This window comes from Pinus tabuliformis, chromosome 3_2 (assembly GCF_031772625.1).
Source record: "Pinus tabuliformis cultivar Carrire ecotype Pingquan chromosome 3_2, CPIR1, whole genome shotgun sequence".
Lineage (NCBI taxonomy): Eukaryota > Viridiplantae > Streptophyta > Pinopsida > Pinales > Pinaceae > Pinus > Pinus tabuliformis.
This window is the reverse complement of record NC_142302.1, coordinates 1,222,747,273-1,222,763,909: the sequence shown is the minus strand read 5'-3', so window position 1 is coordinate 1,222,763,909 and position 16,637 is coordinate 1,222,747,273. Positions and strand designations below refer to the sequence as shown.

The 16,637-nt window shown below is 37.6% G+C and overlaps 1 protein-coding gene across 1 annotated transcript; it reads left to right on the top strand.

The window, feature by feature from the left end:
• Window positions 1-258: 258 nt before the first annotated feature.
• On the top strand, window positions 259-15,095 carry LOC149185142 (putative inactive purple acid phosphatase 9). Its single transcript, XM_089415562.1, has 2 exons — window positions 259-999; window positions 14,778-15,095. The coding sequence occupies exons 1-2, from the start codon at window positions 259-261 to the stop codon at window positions 15,093-15,095; spliced, it is 1,059 nt and encodes a 352-aa protein (XP_089271688.1).
• Window positions 15,096-16,637: the final 1,542 nt, after the last annotated feature.

The window sequence follows — 16,637 nt, the reverse complement described above, 5'->3', positions numbered from 1 at the left end:
TTCACGCTATACATTCTACTAACCTAACAAACTAATGCCAGTTCCGTTATTCTTTCACGCAATATGTTAATTGCAGCTTTTAAAATATTCCAGAAATCTTACTACCATTCTTATAAAGTTTGTACCCTACTGCGCAGGCGGGCAAGTGCAGGCTTCTCCTTAGAGCTCTGATTGGACTTGTCTCTGTGTCTTCCCTCTATAAATCTGTTGTAACCCACGCAGTTTGCATTGCATTCGCAATTTTGGTTGCCACAGGGAATGGGTGGAAGAACCAAATTCGACGAATCAAAGATAATTGTATTTGTAGTGGTGGTGAATATGCTGGTCGTGGTGGTGAATGGGTTGTTAACCGTGGAATCCTCTCCAAAAACATTGAACCGCTCAGGGGATAATGTGACGCTCACTCTCACCTGGACTGCAAATTCATCTTCCTCTTCTGCTGACATGGACTGGTTGGGAATTTATAATCCTCCAGATTCCGCAGACGATCATTTCATAGGTTATGTCCTGCTGTCTTCCTTTTGCCCAAACTGGGTGAAGGAGAAGGAGAAGGGGTCATGTTACCTGGATCTTCCTCTTATCAATCTGCGAAGGCCTTACGAGTTCCGTGTGTTTCGATGGGACAAGTCTCAGATATCCAACGCGACTCCGATGAACAAGGATCACAATCCCCTGCCCTCCACCGCCCATTTTCTGGCGAGGAGCAACGCCGTTAGTTTTCGCAATTTCAACGATCCAACTCAGCTCCACCTGGCCTTCACCTGCAATCAGGATGAGATGCGTGTCATGTTCCTGACAAGGGATGACATAAAGAGCTATGCCAGATACGGGTTACGTGAGGGGGAGCTGAACAGCGTGGCAGGGGCTCATTCCGTCACCTATACGTGGTCGGAGATGTGCGATGAACCTGCGAATACAAGTTTGGGATGGAGGGATCCGGGGTATATTCATGATGCTGTAATGAAGGGACTGGAGCCGGGGAAGCGCTATTTTTATCAGGTATTTTTTTCGTTCAATTGGGCACGTCCATATTTTCTTTTTTTGGGTTGCTATTCAACTATTTTTTTTCCAGGCAAGGATATTTTCTCAACTAATGAAATCGGAATTTGGTTTAGTATGCTTTTAAAGATAGATGGTTCAATATCTTAGATGGTTCAATATCTTATTACACCAAAGCCAAACCTCCCCACTTAACCATTAAACCAGATCCTCCAAACTAACTATTTTAAAACCATCTAAAACTGAGCCAGATATTATTGCTAAAAGATGATAATATGATCTTAATCAACCCTATGCCGTGTTCACCTTCTAAGGCCAATCCTTAGACAGGATAGACCTTTCAGGACCACCCCTTTACTCAAATAAGGGATTACCAACCTTTTAAACTCGTAAGTAGTAGTTAAGTTTTTTTGATAGGAGTCCGGTTATGTCCAACTTACCTGAGCATAGCGTTATGTTGGGATATACATCCCTCTGTTAGAAGGGTTGGCTGTACCTACCCCACCAACAGAGCATAGCCAAGAGTTCTGATCACCCATACTTTGCAGAAAGCATCCTGCTTTTCTCAGTACGAATACAAAAAAAAGACATCATAATATCACAAAGAAATGAGTGATCCTTGAAAAAAGAAGACGCATCATGGATGCTTGTAAAGGAAGTATTTCATTTCAGTGTGTGTTTTTAATTTTTTGACAAATTAGGTCTAGGCTGCTGGCAAGATACCATCCAGGACCATGGTGAGATTTTCACAGAAGTATAATTCAAACAGAAACAGAAACTCTATTCATATTTTCAGTATAATATAGAGACGAAACCTGGGAACTCTTGAATCCAGAGAACAGAACAAACATAGAAATTCAAAAAAGTTAAAACCATCTCAGCTCTTAATTTCTGAATGTTGTTTTGCAACAAACTTGCTCTTAAACATGGAAACAATTCTGCGCTTGGAATCTGAATATTTGTTAACTGGGTTGAGAATTTAAACATGAATGTTGAAATCTGGCATTAATAATTTTTTTAACTATATCAGCCCATATAAACAAAAATTTCAACTATATCTGCCCATATAAAAAGTTGGAGCTGGACTAATTAAAACTAATCCTGAAAACATAGGTTGTACTTGTTAAAATTAATGGAGATTAGGTGATTATTGTTACGTAGTTATGATTGTGTTTTTCTTAGACATTTAGTTCCTATCATTCAGGGATTTGATTTACTATCCCTAACAAAGTGTATCTATTTATTACCGGAGTTTAATGTGAAGCTGAAGCAGCGTATTTGCTTGTAGGAGCTCTTGGTGATCCGTCCCTGTGAGCTCCTCTTGTGTTGTTTGCCAATTCATGTCTTCCATGTGCAACTGTTGACATGGTATCAGAGTTGCAGGAAGGAGAGGCCTGTATGCTGAGTTGAGGAATGCGACATCGTCGTGTGGAGACTGAAGAGTAATCGTGCCGATACTCTTGGAGACTACGCTCATTTTTTATTTCCTGCATCGTCGCAGGATTCTGGTGTACATTAGCGACCAGTTGCGAATCCGAAGTAAAAAGCTGTGACGATCGGTTTGCTGGCTGCGTAGGTGGCTTGGAAGCTGCGTGGTGGCTTGGAAGTTGTGTGTTGCATGGGCTGGCTGAAGCTGCGCGTGATTGAAGGTAGCCTGACTGTTGAAGCTGACAACTGTACCTGCGTCAAGGAGAAGGAGGCTTGACTGCTGAAGCTGCCAGCTGGACCTGCGTCAAGAAGGAGATAGCTGCGTGGAGACTGCATTTGAGTTGGTTGGTGCTCTGCCGTTTGCGCAGAGGAAGTGTATTGATCGAGAGAAGCTCGGTGGTTGTGGCAGCGTCGAGTGATTCAGGCTGCATGGTGGAAAGAAGGCCGTAGCGTGAGAGTGAAGATCTGTAGCGTGAGAGAGTGAAGATCTGCTGCGTAGGAGGCACTGTGATTGCAACGACAATCAAAATTGTAAAGTGGTGTTTGTTTGCTGCCTCCGCGAGGTGATGCTGGTTTGCCACATCGTATCATAGCTCTCAACATTTGGTTTGTTGTTCCTCCTCCTCCCCACGATGGTGCAGAAATAATCATCACTCAGACAATTAATTTTTTTTTAATTGAAGTTTTATTTTTCAAAGCTTTAATTAAAAAAAATTCTTGGATTTCTTTTAATTGGAGGGCTCCTTATTTTAAAAAGAAAAGGGGTGCGTGTTTTTTTAAGAGAATTTGGAGTGATCTATTTTTTTAAAAAAAGATTTGGAGTTCCTTTAATTGAAATTTGAGGAATTATTATCATTCAGGGCAATTTTTTTGTGAAGGAAATTCTCAATGATCAGGGTATTTTTTTTTAACATTCAAGGGCTGCTTAAATTGTTGAAGATTTTATTCATTCAAGATGAATAATCAAATCGCTGAAGCTTATCTCAATGAGAGTAATAAGCTTGATGGTTCCAATTACACAAATTGGAAATTTAAGCTCCAGACTCTGCTTGAGGGACAGAATGCCTATGGCATTGCCACTGGTGATGAGGTCAAGCCGACTACTGCAACTGGTGGATCGAATACAACAATTCAAGACTGGGAGAAAAGGGAGATGAAGGCGAAGGTTCTTCTCAAGTTATCAGTCAAAGATTGCATCATCCCTCACATTCGGGATTGCAAGACAGCGAATGATATCTGGACGATTCTCAAAGAGATGTACGAGATCAAGAACACCAGTCGAACTTTGTACCTCAGGAAGAAGATTCTCTCAATCAAGATGGAGAATGAGTCTATTTCTTCATTCATATCCTGGATAAAGGAAGTTAAAGATAAACTAATTGATATCGGTCAGACCGTGGCAAATGATGATCTAGTGACGATTACTATGAACAGCATGATGGATGATTATTAGATGTTTATAATAGGATTGAATGCAAGAGAAAATCCTCCAGGCTTTGAAGAGCTCACTGGGATTTTGCTACAAGAAGAGGAAAGGAGGTTGTCTCTCAAACCTCAAAATCCAGATCTTGCATTGATGACAAAGTTCAAGCCAAAGGGGAAAGCAGTGGCTGATCACAGGAAAGGCAGCGCATCACGAAAAAGGACACCACAAGGTATGACCTCGCATAAACATGACTCTGCTCCTAAATGTTTTTATTGTGGTAAGATAGGCCATATTGCTAAATTTTTCCATAAGAAAAAGGCAGATGGGGAGAGGTACAAGCAGAGAAGACATGCAGGTCATTTGGCTGATGCAGATGCAGATCAAAATTAGGATGTCAAATTGTTTATGGTTGAGGCTGAGACTGCTTTAGCTACTGAGGAGGATGAATCAAATATTTGGTTCGTATATTCTGGAGCCTCCTCACATATGACAAGTAAAAAGCAATGGTTCAGAAATTTTAGAGAATCCAACACTGCAGTAAAAGTATACCTTGGAGATAATAGAGGGTATGAGATCAAGGGACATCGAGATGTCCTTCTTACTCTGTCTGATGGAAAGATCAGGGATATATCTGATGTGTGGTATGTTCCTGGTATTAAGAACCTGATTTCTATATCAAAGATTACAGATCAGGATCTCAAGGTAGAATTATTTAAATCTCATTATATTATTAAAGACTTGTTGGACCAGATGAAGCCTATTGCTATAGGTATTCACATAGGAGGACTCTACAAACTAGATGTGAAGAGTACACCACAACAAGCATTGATGTCATCGGATAAGTCTGCTGAAAATTTGTGGCATCAGCGACTTGGGCACATCAATTTCAGTGACCTTCTTCTGTTGCAAAACAAAGGTATGGTAGATGGTCTTCCTGTTTTGAAAAAGTTGCATATTGATTGTGAAGCATGTGCATTCAACAAACAACATAGAGATGAATTTCCTGCTGTTAAAGATAGGAAATAGAGGGATATGCTCGAACTTGTACACACTGATTTATGTGGCCATATGCAGACAAGATCGTTAGGTGGGGCCTACTGTTTTCTAATCTTTGTTGATGACTGTACAAGATTCACATGGGTGTATTTTCTTAGACAGAAGAGTCATGCCTTTGAGTATTTCAAGCAGTTCGATAACATGATCAAGAAGCAAACAGGAAAGTTCATCGGGATTCTTCGATTAGATCAAGGCAGAGAATTCAAGAAAGGGGATTTCAACAAATATTGTAAAGAGCACGGGATACAGAAGCAATTTACAACACCTTACACTCCTCAGCAAAATGGAGTCGCTGAGAGGAAAAACATAACACTGGTGGAGTGTGCTTGCAGTATGTTGAAAGGTAAGAATCTAACTAATGGTTTTTGGGCAAAAGCTGTTAATACTGCAGTGTATTTGAAGAATAGGAGTCCCACTAAAAGTCTTGATTATAAAACTCCTTTTGAAGCGTTGTTTGGCTTCAAGCCTGCAGTAAGTCATCTTAGAGTATTTGGTTGTAAAGCTTTTGTGCATGTTCCCAAAGAAAACAGGAAGAAGTTAGATTCAAAGGCCATTAAATGTACCTTCATTGGATACTGCAGTGAGTATAAGGCTTATAAAATGTTTGATCCTTCTACTCACAAGGTGTTTGTTAGTAGAGACGTAGTATTCCATGAACAGGTTGATGATGGAAATCCTGTTCAAAACAATGAAGAATGGCATGTACCTTTACTTTCAGTCGAGGATGTTGAAACAGGGACCGGTCAGCAGCAGCAATAGCAGCAGGATAAAGAGGAGGAAATTGAGTTCAGTCCACAAAGAGAAGAACAGAGAAGAATAGTTGAACCCCCACCGCTAAGGAGATATAGCAGGCCGAAATAGTTACCAGCTCGATATAGGGATTTTGCGCTCATGGTTGGTATGTTAGACATTGTAGAACCTTCTAATTTTTATGAAGCTAGTAAGAGTTTTGATTGGAAGGAAGCAATGAAGGAGGAATATGTATCTATTATTAAGAACGATACTTGGGATCTAGTAAAGCTTCCTCATGGTAAACAACCCATAGGTTGCAGATGGTTATTTAGGTTGAAATTTAAAGCAGATGGGTCTATTGATAAGCATAAAGCAAGGTTGGTTGCAAAGGGGTATTACCAAAAAGAAGGTATTGATTTTGAGAAAACATTTTCCCCTGTTGCAAAACTAAATACCATTAGATTGATTATTTCTTTAGCCACTAAGCATCATTGGAAGATACATCAATTAGATGTTAAATCTTCTTTCTTAAATGGTGATTTAAAAGAAGAAGTATACTTAGTGCAGCCTGAGGGGTTTGTTAAGAAGGGAGAAGAGCACTTAATATGTAGATTAAAGAAAGCTTTATATGGTTTAAAATAGGCTCCTAGATCCTGGTATGAAAAAATTGATTCATTTTTCCTCATGCATGGTTATAAACAAAGCAAAAATGATCCTAATTTGTATACTGTGTTTAATGATGAGGGGCAGATAGTGTTGATTTCTTTATATGTAGATGATCTGATCATGACAGGGAGTGCAGACAATCTCATTGAAGAAATCAAGCAGCAGTTATCACAAAAATTTGAGATGAAGGACCTTGGAGAAATGCATTACTATTTGGGTCTAGAAGTTTGGAGAGATTCAAGCCAAACTTTCTTGTCCTAGGGTAAGTATGCTAAGAGTTTGTTGACTAAATTCAAAATGGATGAGTGCAAGGCTGCATTTGTGCCTTTACAGCAGAACAACAAACTTCAGGTAGATGATGGTTCGAAATATGCAGATGCAACATTGTACAGACAGTTGGTTGGTAGTCTTATCTATTTGACTACAACAAGACCAGATCTAGCTTATGCAGTGAGTGTTTTGAGTCAGTTCATGACTCGACCTCATGAGAACCATTGGATTGCAGCGAAAGGAGTACTGAGGTATCTACAAGGAACTTCAGACTTTGGTATTTTGTATTCTGACTCATTTGATGTTAGTTTGACAGGTTATACAGACTCTGATTGGGCGGGAAATTTAGATGATAGAAGATCAATTACATGTTATGCCTTTAGCATTGGGTCCGAGGTCATCTCTTGGTGCAGCAAGAAGCAACATACTGTAGCCTTATCCTCAACAGAAGCAGAATATCAAGCTATGTGTGCAGCAGCATGTGAGGCAATTTGGTTGCACAGACTTCTCCAAGATGCAGGAGAAGAACAGATAGAAGCTACGGTTATCAATTGCGATAATCAAAGTTCCATCAAATTGGCCTACAATCCTGTGTTTCATAAAAACACTAAGCACATAGACACTCAATTTCATTTTGTCAGGGAAAAGGTGCAGTCCAAAGAGATTTGTGTTGAATATTGTAATTCTTGTGATAATATGGCTGATATATTTACTAAGCCTCTAGGAAGACTGAAGTTTGAGTTGTTTAGGGACACATTAGGTGTGTTTAATAACCCATTCTCCATTAAGGGGGAGTGTTAGAATTAATGGAGATTAGGTGATTATTGTTACGTAGTTATGATTTTGATTTTCTTGGACATTCAGCTCCTATCATTCAGGGATTTGATTTACTATCCCTAGCAAAGTGTATCTATTTATTACTGGAGCTTAATGTGAAGCCAAAGCGGTGTATTTGCTTGTAGGATCTCTTGGTGATCTGCACCTGTGAGCTCCTCTTGTGTTGTTTGCCAATTCATGTCTTCGATGTGCAACTGTTGACAGTACTCAGACAAAACAAAACTAATTCTGAAAACACAAACGTCAACACTGAATATAGGTAGGGCCTAGGATTTGGTTTTCATTTTTCCCTCGAATTAATATGGAATTTATTAGAAAGAAAGTTAAAATGCATCTGACTGGTTAAAATGGATACAACTTTCGAACAATATGGAGTAACACTAAAATGCTACTTAGTTAAATAAACTTGACTCAATCATAGAGTCTATTTACCATTGGCAATTTAGGGGCTCTAGGGTTTGGTAACTTATGGTTTTGCCCATTGTATTCTCATGTCATGTGATCTATTTAAAGCATGATGCAGTCAATTTTAAGATGTGTTTGGGCTATTGTAAATGTTTTTGAACAATTTACTATTCGCAATTTAGGGGCTCCAAGTTTTGGTAACCCATGGTTTTGTCCATTGTAGTTTCATGTCATGTAGCCTATGAAAGGCACGAGGCAATCCATCTTAAGATGCCTTTCGGCCATTGTGTAGACTCTTAGGCCATTTTTTTCTAGAATTAATATTGGAATTTATTAAAAAATTAGAATGCATCTAACTTGTTAAAATGGACACAACACAACATGGATCAACACTAGAATGCTAGGTAGTTAGGTAAACTTGACTCAATCATAGATTCAATTTGTCAATTTAGGGGCTCCGTGTTTTGGTAGCCTGTGGTTTTGTCCATTGTATTCTCAGGTCATGTAGCATATTTAAGGCATGATGCAATCCATCTTAAGATGTGTTTGGCCATTGTGAAGACATGGAAAAAGGGAGGAGGATATTGTAAAATTATTTGCCTATTATATAATCAAAAGGCATGTCCATTTATTTTTGAGCATCATGATTTTTGTTTATTTGTGTGTCTGTTATATTTTATTTATCTCTCCCTTTTTATAAGAAATATTATCAAAGCTAGCACATGATCTAAAGGAGTTGGAGTGTGGCAATAAGAAGAAGGTTAGGATGGTTGTGTGAGTGTAGAGCAACGACAGAGTTGAACATAAGCATTGTTCCTTATGTTTGGAAAACATTGTGATTGACACTTTTGGTGCAGTCCAGAGGGGTGTTTTTGTGTTTGCATGTGTGGGAAGCAACATCCCTAGGATGTGTCAAACATTAAAGTGGCTTCACTAGTTAAAGAGGGTGTTAGAACATATGTTGTTGATAAAAAGAAAGTCAAGAAGATTCGTTCTAGTTGGGCTTCATGGCATGCTCAATATGGTTGTGGGCCTTAATGGATGGCATTGGTTGGTGGTAACAATTGACAAGTTACTGAATGATGGCTGGATCTGTTTAAGATCGGATTTGAGAGCTAGGCCAATGAGAGATCACATGGATCTAGCGAGTGAAAATGATCTTGGAAGGCCAGGTCAAAGTGAGAAGAGCACAATGGAGGCACAATAGAAAGGTACTCAAAAGCATGGGTAGTGAGAGAAAGGTTAAAGAGCTACATGGATGTGAGAACATAGATGGAGTCGATGGTACTGAGGCCTGGTTTAGGAGCCAACATGTCATTGCATGAACACCAGAGTGCTTGTTCCAAGTTGTAAATCCTATCCAGAGACAGGTTATATTCCCCAAGGTTGTTGTACAACTTATTATTCAAGCATATATGTAGTGTGAAAACACATGATGTGATCCCTCTCCAAGAGGAGTTTTTTTTCCCATATCCAAAGATTTGTCAACTCACAATTGTTTTCAAGCCCATAATAAGCTTTCCAACCTCCATTTATCATTTTCTCAATGCTATAATTCCAATTGAGCTTATGATGGGTATCGATTCCCTGATACTTGTATGAAGGAACTTCCTTCAAGTTGTTGTTGTCATAAATGAAAGTATGATAGGTGATTTTTTTGGATTTAACTATCATGACTTTAGATTTGTTGGTATCAACATTCACACCCATCTTGGAGAGAACATCTTGGAGGGTTTTTAATTTATTTCTAAGATCATAATGGCTGCTAGCCTAAATAACAATATCATCAACATAAAGGAGAAGAGTTATGACCATACAAGTGAGTTTGGGGCCAACACAACCTACCTCCTCCAAACAATTTTCTAGCTTATCAATGTATATTCCAAAAAGGGCAGGGGCTAAGAGACACCCTTTCTTGACTCTAACATTGTAATTAATTTATTCTATCCAACCCTCAGTGGTCCTAAGCTTAGCAACACCATTCTCATTCAACTTTGTCACAAAAACCTTCAACTCAAGATGAACCATTATTTCTTCTAGCCTCTTCCATAGCATTGTCCTATGAATGGTGCCAAAAGTTTTTCTAAAGTCAACATACCAATAGAAGAGATCATATTTATTATTGCGGCATTCCTCACTAATTATCCTAAGAATAATAAGATGGTCCACAATTAAATGATGTCTCCTAAACCCAACTTGGCCTTTAACTCCTTTACCATGGATTTCAAGCCAAAGGATAATTTTATTTTCCAAAACAAGTCTCTAGAGCTTGGCTAAGATGTGGCTAATCATAATGGTCATGTAATTAGAGAGTGTGCTTTTATTCCCACTTTTGAAGATAGGCACAATAAGGCTATGCATCTAAGGCTTAGGGAAGCCTTGTTTCACTACCAAATTGAAAAGCCTATGTATGTGAGGAATGAGGATATGCCCTCCCATTTTAAAAATTTCGCCTTGGTATCCTTCAATATCCTTAGCTTTCTCATTACCTAGTTGCTTAACCCCAAATTCAATGTCTTCCAAGGAAATATATCATTCTATATAGGGGCATTCAAATGGTGTCCATGGAATTAGGGGACATAAAAGGTTTTTAAGGTTAATATTTCAATCCTTCAAGAGAATCAAGTTATTTTCTTTAGTTTTACCAATTGGAATTTTCCTCCAAAACTTTCTAGAATAAAAAATAAAAAATATACATATTGGTTAGTTTTAATTAAACATTATTGTGTTGACACATTCTACAACCCAGTATAACGGAGATGTATAATTATTTTATGCTCAACTAGAGTTGACACATGTTCCTTTAAAATATATATATATAGATATATTGTAAATAAAAAACAATGTTAGCTATAGTAAAAAATAAAAACAAATATATGTATTGGATAGTTTTAATCAAAAGTGTTATTAATTGTCTTGAGATGTGTTATACTACCCAATATGAGGGAGATGTGTTATTCCTTATGTTCTCAACCTGGAGTTGACACATGTCCATTTTAAAATTAAAATAAAATATCACTCATTAAATAAAAAACAATGCCTTGAGATGCATTCTACTACCCAATATGAGAGAGATTTGTTATTCCTTGTGTGCTCAACCTGGAGTTAAAAATAAAATATCACTCATTAAATAAAAAACAATGTCGACCATAATAAACTAAACATTTCCTCAAATTTTCCACTATAAAATAATATTTGAGGTTTTCCACTATAAAATAATATTTGGACCTCAAGGTATTTGATCCTTATCAACCCATGATAGATCCAGAGTTAAAATGAATCTATGCTATTGTTTGTGTGTGTGTGTACCACGTATCAACTCCATGTTGAACATGGAATGAAATTACACATCTCCTTTACTTTGAGAAACACTCCAATAGAATTGTCCAAAGATATAATTCTTCATATAGTTCTTCATTGTTTAAATTGCATTTTTGAATGCATAAATAAATCCAACTCTTTGAAAATCCCTTAGGACACTCCAATTGTGTAATTATACAGATTAAACTTGCAATTCTCACAAATCTTTACTACATTTCAAACAAAATTAACAAATACGCTAAAAGAAACAAAATGTAGAATAGTTAGACTACACAATATTTTTACCATAATTTTTTTTTTCAATTACTTTATATAACAGTTTGAGATTGAAATATTTTATTTATGGTCCACATTGTTCACATAAAAAAGTTTATTTTTTATATTAATATATTTTTAAATATAGGTTTGCCTCATATAGGGAGGTATCTCTCTCTATATAATATTGAAATATTCTATTTACTGTGGATGTTGGGAAAAAAAATGTTATGAATGTTTTTTTAGATGCCATATATTAACTTCATATTAAGAATTGAATCACTTACACATCTCCCTCTTACTATGAATCTTATTATGAAGTATGAATCTTACTATGAAGTAATTGAATTTTTTTACTTCTAATTAGTTTATCTAAGGTTAGCATCGAAATATTTATTTATTTAATTTTATTACTTTTTTTATATATAGATATATACCAATGTACATCCATTTTCACTTAAAATTTATCAAACTCCTTGGAGGATCAAATTTCACAAAAGGTAAATCTTGTTTACAATGCAAAGTTCGAAGAAAGATTTTCACTTCTAGAAATGTGGTCCCTCTCATTGTTTGATAGATGTAATGTTAAGATGATTCTACACTACTTTTTCTATGTGTGTGTACACCATGTATCAACTCCATGCCGAGCATGGAAGGAATTACACATCTCTTTCATTTTGAGTAACATTAATAAAATGTTTTTGTAACATACAGCGAGACATCATAAATTGTTTTACCAAGTTTAATTATCACTGTTAATTTCATTTCTGTTTTATCTGAATTATTAAAACTATTGGGCTTAAAAAGCCAGAACAAATATTGTTAATTATTAATTAAAAGATTATGGATCAATTTGTTAAAATACCAAAGAAACAGTTGAATTAACTTCTGAGAACAGTTACAATTGTTCCTTCACCCTTTTCCTTTAAGAGGAAAAAGGGCAGAACCCTGGGGGGGTTGAAGGAAATAGAATTGTGATGAATTCTTCCTAGAGTTGGCAAACCTAACCAGTGGGAAAGAAAACTGTGGTAACAGTTGTGGGGTATGAGACTTGAGGCTGGACAGAGCCCTGATGCCCAAGGTACCTAGCTGTTCATCATTGACAGAAGTGGAAGAGCTCGGAGGGGGAATCTGGACGTAATTTCTAGTTCCGAGGCTGGGTGGAGAGATCTTCCAAATAATTATTGTGTGCATAATCGAAGACAGATAAGTGATACCACCATGTTAATCATTGTCACTAGGAAAAGATAGAATGTTTACTGTTAAGTAGAATATACATTAATGAATTAGCAGTAGTAATTAATGTCTATTGATTCCTGAGAAGAATAGGAAAACTGGATGGATATCATGCATTACTAGAAGTTACTGATATATATGAATGTAATATGCAAAATAGTAAAAATGCTAGCTTACTAGGCAAGATAGTTGCTATAGACAACTTAATGATTTAATCCAGAAGCACATGCTAAGTAGAAAACAGTAAAACAATAATCATGTCTGCCTCTCTGTATGTTATATATATTATTTTGTATAGTCCGTGAAGACATTCATGCCCACAATATATAGATATCAGTTCTTCGAATACACTCAGGAAATCTTTCTTTATCTGTGGCAGAGAATTGATAAGGAAAACTTTATAAATGCATTCAGCTAATCCCCTACAGTTGCATCGTGGATAGATAGAGACCTAAGGTTTATAGGCCTCGGACGAGTTCGGGAAGAACTCATCCAGAGCCATGTACCCCGGTTCCATTTAACCCGAATCTTATGATCTCTAAAAATGTCTATTATATTTACATAACAATTGTCTGCTAGATTTACTCAAAAATGAAAGACTTAGTTCAACAAAATATCAACGATAACCATAAAATTAAACACCATTCGGGTGGTTGCATTCAAACCCCAATTCAAACTCACTTAACTGATTCACACAGCAAATTGGAACTCATAAACCCCAAAATTTATTAACAGTCGAAATATAGTTGTAGGTCTGCTACAACAGTCCAGATATGGAATATCATGCAAAATTTCATAATGGAAAGAGTCCTGTGAAATGTCTGCAGAGATAGTACACGGAAAGATTTGAGCAAAATAAAATCTGAGATGGCTTATGCAAGCCGACAGTACATTTTAATCAAAAGCATAATCCAGGCCATAGCCTCAAATCCGACTATCATACCCCCATGAAACCCTCTGTCACACTAATTGGCTCAAAGAGCCAAAGCACAACAAGTACAGGTTCCAACACACCTGGAAAGTGAAGAAATGAGTAGAGTTTAGCAAGGTGGTCACCCTAAAAAATACACAGGCCAAGCGAGGGTTTCAAACCAGCTTTTGAGGCCTTACCTGCACAGTGAATCGATTATAAGAACCTGAATTCCTGTAAGGGTCTGGTTCATTATATGATAAATCTTGGGAGTGTAGAGATGGCTTACCTAAGTGGGAGTTGGGTAGCCTTCGAAGCAGCGACCGAGCCTGCATAAGAACCAGACAACTTCAGCAGAAGCAAAGGAAAAATCAACTTTAAAAGACAATGGTATTATAAATATAAGCAGTGCTTACCTTCGGTTGCCGTGGAATCAACTCTTTCCTCCAGAATGCCGAAGTCCAGGTCGTATCCATCATACCTGTTCCAGGATGGCCCAAGAAACCCATCAAATAACTCATGAACCATCACAGCACACCGAAGCAGCGACGAAAAAAGCTTAATGAAGTAATATCAGAGATGAGCAGGACAAAGTTATGCACCTGAAATATCATAGATGAGTTGGACTAAACTATGCACAGGGTCGCCATGACAGAGCAGAGAGTTGAGACGGGACATGGGCAAATGGACCAAAATCTCCCGCTTTAATGAAGAGGGGCCTGCCCGAGGTCGCTCGAATCACATGGAGTAATTGCAGTCCTTTGTGGAGTGACCCACGTAGAGTTCCAGTGTGGAGACCGCGTACAACCACCGCGGCATATCACTTAAACCTTAAACAATAATGCAATCAACAGTGTTAATATATTTTCAATCTATATGGGTCAACGAATTATTGGATCGGGTGATCCATTCGATTATTTCCATAATGGTTTTATGTTTTGTTAAGTAAAAGATTTTTTTTTATAGTTAGGATGTTACAAATGGTATCAGAGCCCAGGCTCGCATACTGAGACTTCTGGGTTATTTTAACAGTCAATTAAGTTATGATACTTTAATATATATGAAATAGAATAAACTGAGTTTGGTTTAATATGAACACAGAGAGTGAAAGTGGGAATTGTGATCAGCACCAAGGGTAAAATGCGGAGGAGCCCCAGATCATCAAGCCAACTAGAGGTGCCTTATGTAGAGGCCAACCTAGAATTATGGGTGCAATTGGGAGAAGAATTGTGACAGGATAACGCTGCCCTGCTCGAAACAGTGCAACAACTTCGAGTAGAGATGATGAACCTAAGGACGGACAACGAACAGTTAAGGCAGGAACAGGAGAAAATCCTTAAAAGTCTTTCTGATCGAAAAAATCAGCGGGGACCAGACCCCAATACAGAAAATAGAGAAAATACCCCAACTTCCCATAATGGGGAAGATAATCCAAAATCCGCAGAGGGCCATAAAGAAGAAGAAGAAGGGCATTCAGATAACGTTTCTGATCAAAGAAAGACAGAAGACAAAGTTACAAGGCGAGTTCAAGAAAATCAAACCCTCACTGTTTGAAGGAGAGTCGGAAGAAGCAATAGAAGCTTGGTTGATAGACATGGGTAAATACTTCCAGATTTATGAATATACTGACAAACTTAAAGCAAGGCTGGTAGTTTACCAATTATGAGGAAAGGCCACCCTCTGGTGGGAAGAAATTAAAACCGTAAGAAATATTGATGAGGAACAAGTAACATGGCAAGAATTCCAGAAACACTTTAAAGATAAATATTTAACAGAACGTTATTATGACGAAAAGGAAAAAGAGTTCCATGAGTTAAGACTGGGAGCCCTGACCATGGATGAATATGTAACACAGTTTACTTCCATGTTGCAATATGTTCCATATATGCAAGAGGAGAAAGCTAAGATTCAGCGGTTTATTAGTAGTTTGCCCAACTTCATGAAGGAAAAACTAGAATTTGATTATCCAAGAACCATGGACGATTCAGTACGGAAAGCCCGCATCTGTTATCAGTAGATGAAGCAGAAAAATGAGGGGTCTAAAGGAGCTACTGCCAAAAAAATGAGGAATTTACCACCAAACAGGCATAAAAAAGCCATAAATGGCAGAAACAATCAGCAAAGGACCTTCAGAAAATTTGCAAGAAATCCGCCCAGAACTCAGACATTCACCGAGAATAGACAACTTAAAGGAATTAGCAGAACTACTACTAAACAACCACCAAAACCGCCAGTGCAATGTTGGGGATGTAGAGAAGCACATTATTACAAAAACTGCCCACACAAAGCTCGAACTGAACAACTTTCAAACATGCAAGAAGCCTCTATGGTAGGGGATATCACAAGGAGCATGCCCATAATTAATGTTGCCTTGGACGATCATCAGGTGGAATATTAGCCCACCATGATCGAATGTGAAGGTATGATTGCTAATCAACCTATTTCTGTTTTATTTGATCCAGGTGCTAGCCTAAGTTACATTAGTCCTAAAGTGGTAGAAAGGTGTCAACTGCAAAGCAGTAAATATAAGAAGTCTTGGCTAGTTCAACTAGCTACTGGAACAAAAAGAAAGGTGTTTGCTAAAACAGAAAACTGCCCTATAATAGTTTCAGGACAACCCATCCAGGTTAATCTGAATATTCTTCCCCTGGGTTCATATGATGTATTAATAGGGATGGACTAGTTAGAATGTTGCTGGTCCCTGGGGGATTGCAAAGAAAAAATTATAAGAAATCTTACCGAATTAGGACAACGGAAGGAAATTTAGGGAATCAAGAAAAATATCAAATTACGCCCTATTACGGCCAATCAGCTCGGAAGATGCATAAGAAAAGGCTGCCAGATTTATGCTGTCCAGGTAGGGTACAACAATGATAAAAATAAGATGACTTCTTTAGAGAATATTCTTGTAATTCAGGATTTCATAGATGTATTTCCTAAATCCATCCCTGGATTACTGCCAAGGCGAGATATCGATTTTACCATTGAGCTAGTGCCTGGAGCAGCCCCTGTTTCGAAAGCCCCCTATTGTATGAGCATTCCTGAGTTAACTAAACTTAAAATGCAGCTTCAGGAGCTTTAGATAAAGGGTACATT